The 17,756-nt window shown below is 42.1% G+C and overlaps 1 protein-coding gene across 4 annotated transcripts in view; it reads right to left on the bottom strand.

Annotated features, from left to right (window-relative positions):
• MCCC2 (methylcrotonoyl-CoA carboxylase 2) overlaps nt 1-17,756 on the bottom strand; it is a 67,569-nt gene that overhangs the window by 34,044 nt on the left and 15,769 nt on the right. For all 4 annotated transcript variants that reach the window (XR_004026733.1, XM_030798376.1, XM_030798377.1 and 1 more), the window contains one exon: nt 16,063-16,175. Coding sequence is in view for 3 of the 4 variants with exons in the window: in XM_030798376.1 (XP_030654236.1) it covers nt 16,063-16,175 (113 nt within the window). In the remaining variant the exon portion in view is untranslated. The remainder of the gene's footprint in view (nt 1-16,062; nt 16,176-17,756) is intronic.

Raw genomic sequence — 17,756 nt, 5'->3', positions numbered from 1 at the left:
GCAAAACTGTATTAAAAGGACAACTTTTATCCCTAATAATAATAATAATAAGTCCCTAAACAATTGCCACTTACCTCACAGGAATACTAAAATAACTCTTCGAATGGATGTTATTAATATTTTGTGTTACACTGGATGTAATACTTTCTAAATATAAAACTAATGTTAAGATTGCAGTTTAAAACCTTCCTCAAAAGAAAAGTCGATTGTATTGAAGCTGGGTGATGTGTACATAGGGTTCACAGTACTATCTTCTCTAGTTTCGTGTGTTTAAAATTTTCCATAATAAAAAGCTTTAAAAAAATCTTGCTCAGAAATTAGTATGGTACAAAGAATAATAAATATAGGTTTGGCTGATGACTCCTAAATAGGATTGAACGATATCACCAAAGAAAAACAAAGTATATAATGAATATTTTTTAAATTATCATATGAAAGCAATTTTTGCTACTAATTCCAATATTCCATCAGTTTTCCTTACAGGCATGCAAACAGCATGTCCTGAAAAACAGCATGCCATACTGGTATAATCAAAAGATGAAAGGTAACATGAGTTAGCATTTTTCCATCTAAATGGCCAACACAAAAAGCATTCTTCCTCATCTAAAGCTTTCATGTATGTTATTGAAAGTGGCTTCAACATTTATTTGTCAGCATATTACAGAAGTGATTATCACTTACATTTTTGCTTATCAATCACCCAGAAGTTTGTGTTACAGATATCTATGGCTACAAAAACTTACCTATGAGCACAGGGAAACACTCACATAGCATTGTTACAATAGCAAAAATATGTAAATAAGCAACATGTCCATCAATATATTTTGAACAGATAAATAAACTTTTAAATGAGTACATTCTTTTCAGATCTGTGGCAAAAATAAAATGTAATGTTAATGCTTAATAGACCCAGGTAGTGAGCACACCAGCATTCAGTTCTATTATTCTGTATACTTTCTGCATGTTTGAAATATTTTATGGGCTTTCTTTTTCAAGTTTCTGTGGGAAGCAAAGGACACAATTTTACCTTAACAGCCTGTTCTCTGTACCAGAACACCGAGTTCAGCTCAAACTATTTCAGTATCCAAAAAGAAATACAGTCAAGGAACTTACAGAAGAGTCACAATGATGTCAAATCGAAAAGGGAACAGTTTTCAAAAATAATACCTAAAGAACTAAGCAGGCATGGCAGAGTCCCATGAAAACAACCAGAGAGCAAAAGGAGGAGAAAGAAAGCAACTGTCAGCAAGAATTCAAAGACCAAGATGAGGGAGGCAGGTCGGGGAGGAAACAGAGGAAGAGGAATTATTGTGTTGAGATGTAGTTAGACAGGCTGGGCACAGTGGCTCATGCCTGTAATCCCAGCACTTTGGGAGGTCGGGGTGGGTGGATCACTTGAGGCCAGGAGTTCAAGACCAGCCTGGCCAACATGGTGAAAACCAGTATTTACTAAAAATACAAAAATTAACTGGGTGTGGTGGTGCATGCCTGTAAACCCAGCTACTCAGGAGGCTGAGGCAGGAGAATCACTTAACCTGGGAGGCGGAGGTTGCACTGAGGTGAGATCACGCCACTGCACTCCAGCCTGGGAGACAGATCAAGACTCCGTCTCAAAAAAAAAAAAGAAAGAAAGCAGGGGGTGGGTGTGGTGGCTCATGCCTGTAATCGCAACACTTTGGGAGGCTGAGGTGGGCGGATCACCTGAGATCAGGAGTTCGAGACCAAACTGACCAACATGGAGAAACCCCGTCTCTACTAAAAATACAAAATTAGCCAGGCATGGTGGTGCATGCCTGTAATTGCAGCTACTCGGGAGGCTGAGGCAGAATGGCTTGAATCCGGGAGGCAGAGGTTGCGGTGAGCCGAGATCACACCATTGCACTCCAGCCTGGGCAACAAGAGCAAAACTCTGTCTCAAAAAAAAAAAAAAAGAAAAAGAAAAAGAAAAAGAAACGAAGAAAGAAATGTAGTAAGACAAAGGTGAGAGAAATGAAACTAAATGCCATTATACCATCTACTACAGACTGAATGTTTGCGTCTCCTCGGAACTCATCTGTTGAAGCCCTGTTCCCCAGTGTGATGGTATGTGGAGGCAGAGGCCTTTGGGGAGTAATTTGGTGAGATGAAGTCATGAGGTAGGGCCCCCCCTCCCCATGGGATTAGTGTCCTTATAAGGAAGAGACAAGAGATCTCTTTGGTCACCATGTGAGAACATAGTCAGGAACAGGGCCCTGACCAAGACCCAGGCCATGCTCGTACACTTATCTCTGGGGACTTCCAGCCTCCAGAGTTGTGAGAAATAAATGTCTGTTTTTTAAGACACCCAGTAGTCTATGATAATTTGGTATAGCAGCTGGAAATGACTAAGACACCATTTGAGTAGGGGAAGAAGGATGGAAGAGAGATCTAGAAAAGTCTCACAAGGGAATAGCTGACAAATTATTAGCATATCTACTTCCGGGAATTTTACCATATGGCTAAGGGCACTTCCGACACGTTTCTCCACAGTTCCTCAACAACCAAGGAAACCAGCAATCCACCTCTCTGACACTAGCTACACAAGCTCAGAAAAGGACAGGAGATTCTGGTAACCAGGCTTTTAAAATGGTCCCCCCAAACCCATGACTTGGTATTCACATTCTGTGCAGTTCCTTCGTCTTGAATATGTGGTGGCTCCAGTGACTCGCTTGTAATAAACAGAATATGGCAAGTGATGGATTGTCACCTCTGTGGTGAGGCCATGAGAAACTGTCTACCATCCTGCTGGCCCTCTTGCTCTTGCTGGCCCTCTTTCTTGTCTTCTCACTCTCAGGCTTTGATGAAGCCACGTGACATGCTGTGAGATGCTCTAGGAAGAGGCTGTATGGCAAGCAACTGAGGAAGGCCTCTGGCCAGCAGCTCGTAAGAAACTGAGGCCTGCAAAGTGCTGGACCCTGCCAACAGCCATGGGAGTGAGCCAGGAAGTGGGTCCTTCCTGGTCAAGCTCCGAGATGACTGCAGCCACGTGAGAGACCCAGAGCTACACTGCGCCCAGACTCCCAACCCACAGAAACTGCGAGATAATCAATGTGTCTTGTTTTACACCACATAAGTTTTGGGACAATTTGTTCTGCTACAATAGGACAATTAATACAGAGATCAAAAAACATCTATCTTAAGTGACTACAATTGAAGTGCATCTGAAGACTTGAGACAGACTTTGTTTGGAAGTACTTTTCTATTGTTGTTCTTCAAAGAACCTATCTAACCTGTTCAACTATTCCAGAGATGGCAGACAATATGTAGAACTTTTTTTTTCTTTTTTCATGAACAGTTTATGAAACATACTGCAGAAATATGTACAACTTTCTGTGCCATCCCAGAGAGCGAAGGAAAATCAGGAGCAAGACATGGAAACCACGTTAGCCAGGATGGTCTCAATCTCCTGACCTCGTGATCCGCCCGCCTCGGCCTCCCAAAGTGCTGGGATTACAGGCATGAGCCACCACGTCCACCTTGAAATGCATTTTTAAAACAAGCCAAGCAGGGTAGCACACACCTGTAATCCCAGCTACTCGGGAGGCTGAGGCAAGAAGACTGCTTGAAGCCAGGAGTTCCAGACCAGGAAACCATCATGTTAAGTGAAAGAAGCCAGTCACAAAAGACTACTTATCATATATGATTCCCTTTACATGAAATGTCCAGAACAAGCAAATCTATAGACAGAAAGTAGCATAGTGGTGGCCTAGGACTGCAGGGGACTGGGTAGAAATGGGGAGTGACTGCTACTGGGGGAATGAAAATATTCTAAAATTGATTCATTCAACTCTGTGAATATCCTAAAAGCCATTGAATTGCACACATCAAATGGGTAAGTTACATGATATTTGAATTTTATCTCAACAAAGCTGTTGTAAAAAAAATTTTTTTTAATAAGAGTCAAAAAAATAAGTACAAAGGAGTCAAAATTCTCAAACAAGTATCTAATAGGCAAAATCTTGTTTTTATTTCTAATTTATGGGGGTACATAGTAGGTCTATATATTTATGGGGTACCTGAGTTTTGTTTTTTGTTTTCTTTTTTAGTAGCGATGGCGTTTTGCCATGTTGCATTCATCTGTGGTACAACAAAGACGTTACATCAGCCTACACTGGACAAAGCTCACTGGACAAGTGATCTGAAACCCTAGAAAGAAAATTCTGTGGCATTCTCCACTAAGAGGACACTGAAAGGATATAAGATGCATGACCAGAAACTTGGCCCAGGCTGGTCCTGAACTCCTGTGCTCAAGCGATCCTCCCACCTTGACCTCCCAAAGTGCTGGGATTACAGGCATGAGGCACCACACCCAGCCAGAGATGTTTTGATACAGGCATGCAATGTGAGATAAGCACATCATGAAGAATGGGTATCTATCCCCTCAAGCATTTATCCACTGAGTTGTAAACAATCCAATTACACACTTTAAGTTACTTTAAATGTGCACTTATTATCACTGACTACAGTCATCCAGTTGTGCTATCAGATAGTAGGTCTTACTCATTCTTTCTTTTTTTTTGTACCCATTAACCATCCTCACATTCCCCCAACCTCTACTCCCATTCCCAGCCTCTGGTAATCAACAGGCAAAATCTTAATATTGCTAAAAGCAAATTCTGATGACAGAAATAAAAATTAAATTAAAAAACAGAGATAAAAGAGCTCACTAATTAATGATTAGTCACTGTCACGCAATGTCATACAATCTCTTCTCTCTTTTTGTTTTGAGACTCTGTTGCCCAGGCTGGAGTGCAGTGGCACAAACACAGCTCACTGCAGCCTTGACTTCCTGGGCTCAAGAGATCCTCCCACCTCAGCCTTCTGAGTAGCTGGGACTACAGGTGCACCACCATGCCCAACTAATAATCCTTGTCATTTAGTTCTGAGTCATTCACTTACTCACAAAAGGTGACAAAGTGAATGGAACAAGAGTTCTGCCACTGTGTCTGCTTTCTTTTTTTTTTTATTTTTTTTTGAGATGAGACCTCCCAATATTGCCTAAGTAGCACTCCTGGGCTCAAGCAATCCTCCTACCTCTCAGCATCCTAAGAAGCTGGGAGTACAGGCATGAGCCACCATGCCCAGCTGTATCTGCTTCTTCCTCTCACAAAGCACAGGGATCCCAGGGCCAAACAGCATTAACAACTCGCCATGTCCCAAAGCATTCACTGGTGGTACCACAAAGACGTTACATGAGGACACTGAAAAGACATAAGATGCATGACCAGAAACTTTCCTGACCAGACTCAGAGGCAGAGATTTGGCTTGTGATGTGGCACAACACAGGCATTGTACCAGGACAGACATCACAGGGACCTGCATCTGCATCGGGACAGAGGTGAACTCCAAAGAACTCCACCGAGAGGCTACCGTCCACCCAGTCACCAGTGAGGTGGGCCTGCTCTGTGATAGGAACAAAGAGAGAGATCACTCTTGCAAGGTGAGGTGATTCTAAGACTTGAATCAAGAGTAAGAACGTGCAAGAAGGATGAGGATGAGACATACCTGACAGTAACAATTCTTGTCATCCCCTCCACAGAAGGCACAGGCAACATTTCTGAGCAAAAGCAAATGAGATGCTACAAAACAGAGGTAATCATCTGGAAAAGCTTTAGATTGAATTTCATTACCCTCCAGGTCTCGCCTAAACAAATAGCGACTGGGTCTCCTTGCACCAAAAGCAAATTACATATTGGAGGTCAGCAGCCTGCCCCATGGAAAGGGTCTCTGACAGAGAGCTAAGAGGTTTTTTATCTAATTCTGAAAAGCTAGGTGAACTCTAGACCTCAGTTCCTCCCTGCAAAATTGTAGAATACTATCCAATTCATAGAAATGCTGTGATAAATGTAATATAACTTGGAGGGAGAAAAAAGTTCCAACTGCTTGACAGAAAAGCCATTAAAAATATAATAATTTTTTTAATCTGTCACCTTACTTCTTTTTCAATTCAAAGTAGAAAGCAGATACTACTGCCCACATCCCATTTTTCCTGCCCCTACCTGAAGAGGCACGATTAAAAAATAAAAGCCGCAAAATATACATCTCAATTCAATAGCTGTCAAGAATTTAAGAACATTATCAACTATACTGACTGATCAATACCACTGATTTGATAGTAGTCATGCTTACCTATGCCAACTGGATAGACTGAAATGCACAAAGAATACAAAAAGTCAATCTTACCCAGTATGTTCTGTTTCCTCCTCAATCTTTTTGTCAGAGAGCCTCAAAGAAATCAAACAGTGATTTTGTTTCTCCTAGGCTCTATCCATCTCCAACACAGGTTGAAATTCATTTTTTTTTTTTTTTGAGACAGAGTCTCGCTCTGTCGCCCAGGCTGGAGTGCAGTGGCGAGATCTCGGCTCACTGCGACCTCCGCCTCCCGGGTTCAAGCAATTCTACTGCCTCAGCCTCCCGAGCAGCTGGGACTACAGGCACGCACCACCACGCCTGGATAATTTTTTGTATTTTTAGTAGATACGCGGTTTCACCATGTTAGCCAGGATGGTCTTGATCTCCTGACCTCGTGATCCACCCACCTCGGCCTCTGGGATTACAGGTGTGAGCCACCGCACCTGCCTTGAAATGCATTTTTAAAACAATCCAAGCAGGGTAGCACATGCCTGTGATCCCAGCTACTCAGGAGGCTGAGGCAGGAGGATTGCTTGAACCCAGGAGTTCAAGACCAGCCTGGGCAACATAATGAGACCTGTCTCAAAAAATAAATAAACAAATAAAACAACGAGAGGCCACATTAGCTCACGCCTGTAATCCCAGCACTTTGGGAGGCCAAGGCAGAAAGATCCCCTTGGCCCAGAAGTGTGAGACCAGCCTGGGCAGCACAGTGAGATTCCATCTCTACAAAAATAAAAATAAAAATAAAAATTAGCCAGGCATGGTGGTATGCACCTGAAGTCCCAACCACTTGGGAGGCTGAGGCAGGAGGATCACTTGAACCTGAGAGGTCAAGGCTGCAGTGAGCTGTGATTGTGCCACTGCACTCAAGCCTGGGCAACAGAATGAGACCCTGTCTTTAAAAGAAAGAAAAAAAGAAAAAGGATGCAGTACCTATCCTAACTAAGCTCTTCAAGACAATTACCAAGGTCAAAACAGTGAAAACCAACAAGATACATTTCAAAAATAATAAGCTAAGGCAAGCGGGGAGGAAGAGGGAGGTAAGGTAGGGGGGAGAAAGGGAAACCTGAGAATAATTTTAAATATGTCTCAAAAAAGAAGTGAAAATAGGCAGAATACAACACAAAGGAAAAGAGAAAGGCCTGAGGAACTGCAACTAAGTGTGGTTAGATGAATGATGCCTATTTCAGAAGAAATAAACTATTCATTCAAACAAAAACACCTTGTTGCTTATACTAAAACAAGAAAGAGAACCAATGCACCAGAGCAAAGATCAATCTACAGCAAACTAGACTATCACTAAATTATAAAAATGAAAAGTAATGTGAGACCTAAAGAAAACACACATGAAGATCCCACTTCTGAGGCGGATTCTAAGTCTCACACTTAAAAAGCCAGACATGGAAACCATAATCAGTGTCTTAGATTGTTTGCTGCTGCTATAATAGAATACCCAAGACTGAGTAATTTATATAGAAAAGAAATTTGGCCTGGCATAGTGGCTCATGCTTACAATCCCAACGCTTTGGGAAGCTGAGGTGGGAGGATCGCTTAAGCCAGGAGTTCAAGACCAGCCTGAGCAACAAGACTTCACCTCTACAAAAAAAAAAAAAAAAAGAAAGAAAGAAAATTTTAAAAAGAAATTTACTTTTCACAGTTCTGGAAGCTAGAAAATCCAAGAGCATGGCACTGGCATCTGACAGTCATCCCATGATAGAACAGCAGAAGGTGGGAGGGCAAGAGAGGGCAAGAGTGTGTGAGACAGAGAGGAAAAGAAGGCCAAACTCCCACAGTGATAGCATTAATCCATCCATGAGGGCAGAGCTCTCATGACCTAATCACCTCCCAAAGGTGCCATCATTTAACATCACCACAATGGCAACCATGTTTCCAACACATAAACTTTTGGGGGACATATTTAAACTGCACCACTGGGAAAATAAAAGAAGCACATTGCAAAGATCATCATGTCATCAGGCCTCAGATATGGAGAAGGCCCAGAGAAGGCATTCTCATGACATGAGACTCAAAGAAGGACCACCAGACACCCACACATCAACTCTTTAAACTCCAGAAACAATTAAGGGGTCTTAAAACCTGCCATAAGGCCGGGCGCGGTGGCTCACACTTGTAATCCCAGCACTTTGGGAGGCCAAGGCGGGCGGATCACGAGGTCAGGAGATCGAGACCACAGTGAAACCCTGTCTCTACTAAAAATACAAAAAATTAGCCGGGCGTGGTGGCGGGCGCCTGTAGTCCCAGCTACTCGGAGAGGCTGAGGCAGGAGAATGGCATGAACCCGGGAGGCGGAGCTTGCAGTGAGCCGAGATCGCGCCACTGCACTCCAGCCTGGGCGACAGAGCGAGACTCCGTCTAAAAAAAAAAAAAAAAACCTGCCACGAAGGAAAGATGAAACAGAAGAGAACATAAAGGTAAGTACCTAGTTTAACTATCTTTTCTCCTTGAGAGTAAAAGAAAATGTTGAAACCTAGAAGGTCTATAGTAATCTGTCCACATTTTTATAGCAGCAAAGATATGGAAAACGATAGAAGTATGATTACCAATAGACATACTCTTTGAAATAAGTAGGTAAATGAATTTACAATGGGCAAGGCTAGTAACATTAAATAAAAACCAACCTTGGAGAGAAAAACAACAACTAAATTTGAGTAAGGAAGCTGGTGCTTACTATCGAAATGAATACATAACATAATTGAAGTTAGAAGTGATTAATTTATATAATAAATATAAGGAATTGTTTTATCAGTCAGTCTAAACCAAAGTCTTAAATAAACAACAAAACAAACATTAAAATTAGGAAATAGAACCACTCAGTATCTATCATATTATAACTTTAATAGTTATAAGGAGATTTATCTTTTAATAAATATTAAGTAAGTACCATCTCAGGGAAATGTGTGAGGATATAAAAATTCACCTAAATTGTCCCTAATCTCAAGTAGCTAACAGACTAGTAGAGGAAATTAGTCCAGATATATCTAGATGAAAGGGATAAATGCCATTAGTAAGGCACAGTACAAGAACTATGGGAGCTAGGAGGAAGAAAAGATTACTTCCAGTAAAGGATTCCGGGATTTCCTTCAAAGGGTCACATGTGAGATGTGTCTTGGAAGATGGGTTGGAGACTCAGACCCAGGAGGATGAGGGGAAAGAGGACCAGCATGGGCTTGAGCAGATGGTCAAAAAAGGCCATGGTATAATATATGGAGGCCAGTGACTACATCAGGTTGACTGCAGTTCAGGGCCCAGGAGCAATAAGGCTAGAAAGTTAGGTTGAAATCCAATCACACGGGGGCTTAAGTATTGGGCTAAGAAGTATGAGCATTGTTTTGTAGCAAACAGTAACAGGGGGGCCACATAAAGAATAACCTTACAGCATATGTCCACTGTATGGGAAAGGATAGACTAGGCAGGCAGGGACACCAGGCAAGCGAGGCTAGAGCCACAGTCTAGTGGTAACAAAGGCCTGAGCTACCTCTGGGGGTGACAGTAGGAAGAGAGTGGAGAGGACCGACCCAAAGGTAAAACCAACAGGACTCATCAGTGTATTCGGCAAAGGCTTAGGATGTGTTGGCTTTGTGCCCGGCATCAGAGCAACTGCCGGGGATACAAAAATGACAAAGATGTATATTTTTGATCTAAAAGGATTAAGTAAGGGAAAATGCAGAGAAAAGGGCCAAGGATGATGTCAAGTCCTAGAGAAAGAGCAAGGTAGTGCTAGCAGTAGATGGGAACTCAGGTGAAGGAACAAATGAGTAGGGGAAGTTAATGTGTTCAATGTGTAGTTTGAACCTAAGTCTGAAAAGACAGAGGAAAAAGTGTTTTTCCTACCATCTGACACAGTCACTCAATACCTCTGACACCAGATATGCGGGGTTATTTCTCCACACACCAAGCAGTTCTCCAGCAGACACCAGCTGTCCTCTAATCCAGTTCAGTTCTTACACTGTCTACCTAGAGACAGCATCAGACCCACAGACTGAGGGCCCACAACATGGCCCTCACTTCAGATGCCGATCCACAAGGAGCAGGTTGTCACCTATATTTCTGATTGACTGTAAATCAGGGCTGCCACTACCCATCCTTGGGTTTGATTAATTTACAAGAGTGGCCCACAGAACTCAGGGAAACACTTTACTTACGTTTACTGGTTAGGAAGGGTATCATAAAGGATACAGATGAACAGCCAGATGCAAAGATACATAAGGTGAGTCTGCAAAGGTCCTGAGTGCTGGAGCTTCTGTCCCCACAGAGTGGGAATGCACCACCTTCCTGGCACTTGGATGAGTTTGCCAGCTCAGATGCTCTCTGAACACCATAGTTTAGGGATTTTTATGGAGCCTTCATCACAGAGGCATGGTCAATTATTAACTCAATCCCCAGCCCCTCTCCCTCTCTGGAGGACAGGGCTGGGACTGAAAGCTCCAAGTTATGGTCATGGCTTGGTCTTTCTGGTGACCAGCACCATCCAGGAGCCCACTAAGAGTCGCCTCATCAGAATAAAAGATACTCCTATCACCCAGGAAATTCCAAGGGATTTTGGAGCTCTGTGACAAGAATTGGGGTCAAAGACCAAATCATAAAACAAAAGATTCTTCTAGTACCCCTATCTACAAGGGTATTAGGAACTCTGTCTGAGGAACTGGGGCAGACACCAAATATTGGAACAAAAAAGCCTCCTAGTGCCCCTATTGCTCAGAAACTTATAAGGATTTTAGGAGCTGTGTTCCTGGAACGGGGATCAGAGATCAATGTGTATATTTCTTATTATTTCACGCTAAGGTACCAGCAGGAAATCGACTGAGAAAGCAGAACCCCTGAGGTTCAGAAGTAGAGATGTAGAGGGGGTCAAGACTAGAGAAAGATCAGGGAGATGACAGGTAATGAGATCTGGCTAAATCGTTAAAATAAATAAATAAATAAGGGCACCCCAGTGGCATGAAGCATAAGGAGAATTTCAGGAAAAGGAAAAAAATGATGATACCAAGAGGCTGTGCAGAGTGGGAATCTGGTCTCTAGGCTGGTGAAACTCTCGTAGGGCATGGAGGTTTGAAGGAGTGAGCAGTTAGAAATGAAGACACTGTGCCAATCCTTAAGAATGTTGGCTGGGCGCGGTGGCTCACGCCTATAATCCTAGCACTCTGGGAGGTTGAGGTGGGTGGGTCATCTTAGGTCAGGAGTTCAAGGCCAGCCTGGCCAACATAGTGAAACCTCATCTCTACTAAAAATACAAAAAAGTTAGTCAGGTGTGGTGGTGCATGCCTGTAGTCCCTGCTACTAGGGAGGCTGAGGCAGGAGAATTGCTTGAACCCAGGAGGTGGAGGTTGCAGTGAGCCGAGATTGTGCCACTGCACTCCAACCTGGACGACACAGTGAGACTCCATCTCAAAGGGGGTAAAAAAAATGTAGCCACCCAGGTAGGGAGAAAAGCTTCAAAAACAGCAGAAGGTAGAAAAGGTCTTTATCTTTTGGCATCATTTTGGTGTTCTTTTTTTGTTTCCTTTAAAGAAAAGGTATCAACGTGATTTTGGGGTGTGAGAAGAAAAATAAGCAGATAAAAAAATTGTTTTTTCATTTTTAAAAGGTGGGGTCTGGGCTGGACACAGTGGCTCATACCTGTAATCCCAGCACTTTGGGAGACCAATGCGGGCAGATCCCTTGACCTCAGGAGTTCGAGACCAGCCTGGGCAACATAGTAAAACCCCATCTCTACTACAAATACAAAAATTAGCTGGGCATGATGGCATGTGCCTATAGTCCCAGCTACTCAGGAGGCTGAGGCAAGAGAATCCCTTGAGCCTGGGAGGCGGAGGTTGCAGTGAGCCAATATTGCACGCCACTGCACTCCAGCCTGGGAACAGAGCAGGACTCCATCTCAAAAAAAAAAAAAGAGAGAGAGAGAGAGATGGGGTCTCACTATGCTGGCCATGTTAGGTCTTAAACTCCTGGCCTCAAGCAATCTACCACCGCAGCCTCCCAAAGTGCTAGGATTAGAGGTGTGAACCACCGTGCCTTGCCCAAGAAAATTAATTAGAGTAAGAGAAAGGGAATAAATGATGAAGCAAAAAAGAGAGGTTAGTATTAAAATCATAAATGACAGGTTTAGATTTTGAAAAAAGGAGAAACATAGCCTGACATCTTCAGTGCAGATATCAGGTTTAGGCTCATATATTCAGGAAAGGCTCAGAAAAGATACTATGGAAACTTAAAAACACGGTTCATAAAAATATGAGAAGGCAAACCTTAACCCTAAACCTCCTTTCCTATTTAAGGGAAATAGAAAAAAATAAAAGCTAAGAGAAGTAGCTCAAAGAAATACTGACATGTGTGTGCGTGTGTGCGTGTGTGTGTGTGTGTGTGTGTGTATATTATATATGTTATACATAATATGAACCATATATATATAATATGAACTATATAATATGAATTAGATATATAATATGAACCTCTTGGAATTTAAAAAGAAATTTGTTATCATATATTGAGTCTCCATAGTATCTTTTCTGACCCTTTCCTGAATATATGAGCCCTAAACCTGAAATCTGCACTGAAGATGTCAGGCTATGTGTGAGCACTTTTCTTCATACTGAAAACACTAGTACTTACTCCATCTTCCTTCTTTGATATATTATATATTATAAATATATGTACATTTTCTTGAGACAGTGTCTCATTCTGTCACTCAGGCTGGAGTGCAGCGGTACAATCATGGCTCACTGAAGCCTCAACCTCCTGGGCTAAGTAATCCTTCTGCCTCAGCCTCCCAAACAGCTAGGACCACAAGTGTGTGCCCAGGCTGGTCTCACCTGGGCTCAGGCAATCCTCCTGCCTTGGCCTCTCAAAGTACTGGGATTACAGGCATGAGCCACCATGCCCAGCCCTAATATTTTTTAAAAAACAAAAACAAAATAAGTAAAAGGAAGATAGACATTCAGTCAAATGCCCTTCAGACATTTTGAGTTTTTTATCATAAGCAGGGATTGCTTATTCCAAGAAGTATGTACACTTTTGATTTTTAAAAGATCTGATTTTAAAGCACTTTAAACTTCAAAATTCCACAGGAATAGAGACTCCACCTGGCAGCAGAAAGACGCAGCAAAGAACATGTTAGATGACAGGGGGCTATAGTGCTTAAATAGTAGCCTCCCCCAACAAAAGATAAAAAGATATAGCCATATCCTAACCCCCAGAATCTGTAAAGGTGGTCTCATTTGGGAAAGAAATCTTTGCAGATATAATTAAGAATCTTGTGGATTACCTGGGCGGTCCCTAAATCCAATGGCAAGTGCTCTTATAAGACAGAGAAGGAGAAGACGCAGATACCCAGAGAAGGTCATGTGAAGATGGAGGCAGACATGGGAGGGAGGTAGCCATAAGCCAGGGGAATACCTGGAGCCACCAGGAGCTGGAAGAGGCTAGAAAAGGAACAGAATGTCCCCTGGAAGCACAGCCCTGCTGCTGCCTTGACTGCAGAGTTATGGCTTCCAGAACTTCACAGAATAAATTTCTGTTAGCCAAGCATTGTGGCTCACGCCTATAATCCCAGCTACTCGCAAGGCAAAGGTGGGAGGATCATCTGAGGCCAAGAGTTCAAGACCAGCCGGAGCAACATACCAAGACATTCATCTCTAAATAAATACATAAATTTCTGTTGTTTTAAGCCACTCAATTTGTGATAATTTGTTACAACAGCCCTAGGAAACTAATAAAAGGTAAGCTATAAAAATTATAACACCAGGCCCAGCATGTTGGCTCAGGCCTGTAATCCCAGCACATTGGGAGGCTAAGGCAGAAGGATTGCTTGAGGCCAAGAGTTTGAGACCAGCCTGGCCAACACGCAAGATCCTGTTTCTCTAAAAGAAAAAATTATAATACCAGATTAAATGGAGACCACAATATGAATTTCATATAGATAATGCAACGGCCATCTGTGCAAAAGTAAGCAAAGCCAAAGTTTCTATTTAGATAAATAAAGCATATAGGTAGGCAAGGTCACTGTGTAACAGTAAAATATACCATAAACAATTACAACCAACTATGTTGACAGAAAATCAAAAAGATATATAATAATTGCAAGTATAGATTAATCAGAATATTAATAAAAATATTACAAACTTAAGAAATCCAATAAAGAAATGAAAACACAATAGTGGCATCTGTATTATAAATATTCCAACCATGCAAAAAAAATTACAGAATAACAAACATCAATTAGCCTAATACCTCGTCTTAATAAATCTTGACATTAAGCAAAATTTACTTCAGATCATTTTTTTAAGGAATAAAGTATTTGGCCAGGCGCAATGGCTCACGCCTGTTATCCCAGCACCTTGGGAGGCCAAGGCGGGCGGATCACGAGGTCGGCGGATCACGAGGTCAGGAGATCGAGACCATCCTGGCTAACGCGGTGAAACCCTGTCTCTACTAAAAATTCAAAAAATTAGCCGGGCATGGTGGTGGGCGCCTGTAGTCCCAGCTACCCAGCCTCAGGAGGCTGAGGCAGGAGAATGCGTGAACCCAGGAGGCAAAGCTTGCAGTGAGCCGAGGTTGCGCCACTGCACTCCTGCCTGGGCAACAGAGCAAGACTCCATCTCAAAAAAATGAATAAAGTATTTGAGATATAGGTGAAGCGCCTATCTACCTCCTACCTCATCCCTGTCTCCTCCTTCTCGCCTCAGAGGCAACCACTGTTCTAAAGCTGAGTGTATCACTCCCATGTGCATGTTTATACACAAATAATATACAGCAGGATTTGATGTATTTAACCTTTACATACATAGTAATTAGCCATATATTGATTCTACTATTTTTTTTACTCAATCTACTTTTTGAGACTTATGTTGACAGATGCAATTTTAGTTTATTCCTTTTAACAGATAAAAACTGTATTATTAATCTCCCATTAATGGACAGTTAGGTTATTCTCTAACTTTTGCTCTAGCAAACAATGCTACAATGAACTTTTCTTTTCTTTTTCTTGAGACAGAGTCTTATTCTGTTTCTCAGGCTGGAGTGCAGTGGTGCAACCACAGCTCACTGTAGCCTCAAACTCCCAGGCTCAAGTGATCCTCCTACCTCAGCCTCCTGAAAGCTGGAACCACAGGCATGTGCCACACCACACTTGGCTAATTTTGTATTTTTTTGTAGAGACGGGGTCTCCCTATGTTGCCCAGGCTGGTCTCTCACTCCTGGACTCAAGTGATCCTCTCACTTCAGCCTCCCAAAGTGCTGGGATTTCAGGCACAAGTCACGGTGCCTGGCCATGAACTATTCTTTTAAGTATCTCTTCATACATATATTAGATTTTCCCTAGGGTATAGCCCTAGAAAAGGAATTATGGAGCCCTTTTTTTTTAAACCCTGTTTTCCTTTTAAAAACTTGTTCTTTGTTTGTTTGAGATGGAGTCTTGCTTTGTCGCCAGGCTGGAGTAGAGTGGCATGATCTCAGCTCACTGTAACCTCTGCCTCCCAAGTTCAAGCAATTCTCCTGCCTCAGTCTCCCAAGTTGCTGGGACTACAGGCACGTGCCACCACACCCAGCTAATTTTTTGTATTTTTAATAGAGACAGGGTTTCACCGTGTTAGCCAGGATAGTCTCGATCTCCTGACCTTGTGATCTGTCCACCTCGGCCTCCCAAAGTGCTGGGATTCCAGGTGTGAGCCACCGCGCCTGGCCTAAAACCTGTTTTAATAATCTTATTACAATATAGGAGTATTCCTATAGTTAATAAAAAACTCTAATTGGAGACAACCTTTAGATACTCTCTGTGGAAAAAGATTAGATTTTGTGTTAAATTCTGTTTTACTTTCAAGCCATCCCAGAGTACCTAATTCGTAAAGATATTTGGAGTAAAAAGCACCACTGTACACTTCATTCATGAAAAATTACCTGTGCAATATTTTTAGAAGACATAATTGCCTGATTGTAGAATGTACGGCCAAAGTGGTCTCGATCTGCAAACACATCTGCTTGTCGAGGTAAGTATGCTCCTCCCGAATCAACTGAAGACAAGGAAAATGAGAAACGTAAGCATCTCTATGAACAAAATGTGCTACACAGAGGGAAACTTGTATCAATGACAGCATCAGTTCTTAATCACATTCACAAAAAACTTGCTCTGTCTTTCTAAACTATTATAAAGCCTCATTCTCCAAACCCCCAATGCAGCCAAAAGGATTCATTGCCCCAAACCCATTAGGCTTTCCTACCTCTGTGCAAAATTCTCCTCGAAATGTTTAGAACATTCTCTCCTTTGAGGACCAGCTAAAGCCCCAGAAACATCATAAATTCTTAAAGAGTTAAGGTGGAAAAGTATCTTTCCTTCTTCTAAACCAATACAAAAGCCATCTACAGAATTCATATAATAATTTATACATATTGCCTTCTGATACTGTTTTTATTGCAGATTGGAGTGGTGGGTACACAGGTCAGCTGCGTTCAAAGCAGAGCTCATGACTTCACAGCTGCGTGATTACAGGCGTGTTTCCTAGCCATCCTATGCCCCGGTTTCCTTACCCACGAAATGAAGATAACAAAAGGAGCCATATCATATATTAGGATGACTTGAAAAATGTATAGAAAGCACTTAGTTCAGAATCTGCAACCATTAAGTCTTTTGTTGGTTGCACATTATATGCTGTGTCGAATTCATTATGAGCTCGCTGAAGACACAGACAACAAAATCCTCCTCACTGTATCCCCTATAATGACCGGCACAGCACCTGCAAGCAGCTGGGCCTCATTTGCTATTTTCTCTATGTGCAGAGCAGTTCGTATTGTGAGTTAATCAGGTAAATTCAACTTCACAGAAAAAAATAAAACAAAAAATACCTCTACATCAGTACCGTTCAAATACCTGCATACATGAACAACATATGTTGGAATTTTACCAGACTAACCCAGTATTAGGAAAGGCCCTTTTTTTTTTTTTTTTTTTTTTTTGAGACACAGTCTCTCTCTGTCACCCGGGCTGGAGTACAGTGGCGTGATTTCGGCTCACTGCAAGCTCCGCCTCCCAGGTTCACACACCATTCTCCTGCCTCAGCCTCCCAAGTAGCTGGGACTACAGGCGCCTGCCACCACGCCAGCTAATTTTTTGTATTTTTTTTTTTAGTAGAGACGAGGTTTCACCATGTTAGCCAGGATGGTCTCCATCTCCTGACCTCATGATCCACCCTCCTCAGCCTCCCAAAGTGCTGGGATTACAGGTGTGAGCCACCGCGCCCAGAGGAAAGGCCCATTTTAAACTGCTTTGCTTTCAGGTTCTTTGATTTAAATGTGTTTTAATTTCAAATATAAGTTTACTTTCATTGGAAATTTACTTTAAATTACATCTGCTCAAATTATATAATACTTGCACATTTAACGCAGTACCTGGCACTCAAGAGATCTATAAATATTTGCTACTATTTTTTTCATAGTATGATCCATAAAGTTAAAAGAAAAACAGGATCTAGAGAACAAAAAAACCACACAACATGCAGAGAAAAAAAACTGGCATGCATCAAAATGTATGTGTATTATGCACTAGTACTATGAACAGTTCTTGTTTTACTTTCCCCCAGAGTTTTCAGCAAAGAACC

The sequence above is a fragment of the Nomascus leucogenys genome, chromosome 18, assembly GCF_006542625.1.
Source record: "Nomascus leucogenys isolate Asia chromosome 18, Asia_NLE_v1, whole genome shotgun sequence".
In the NCBI taxonomy this organism is placed as follows: domain Eukaryota; kingdom Metazoa; phylum Chordata; class Mammalia; order Primates; family Hylobatidae; genus Nomascus; species Nomascus leucogenys.
Note: the sequence above shows the minus strand (reverse complement) of the source record. Positions and strands in the feature narration are given on the sequence as shown.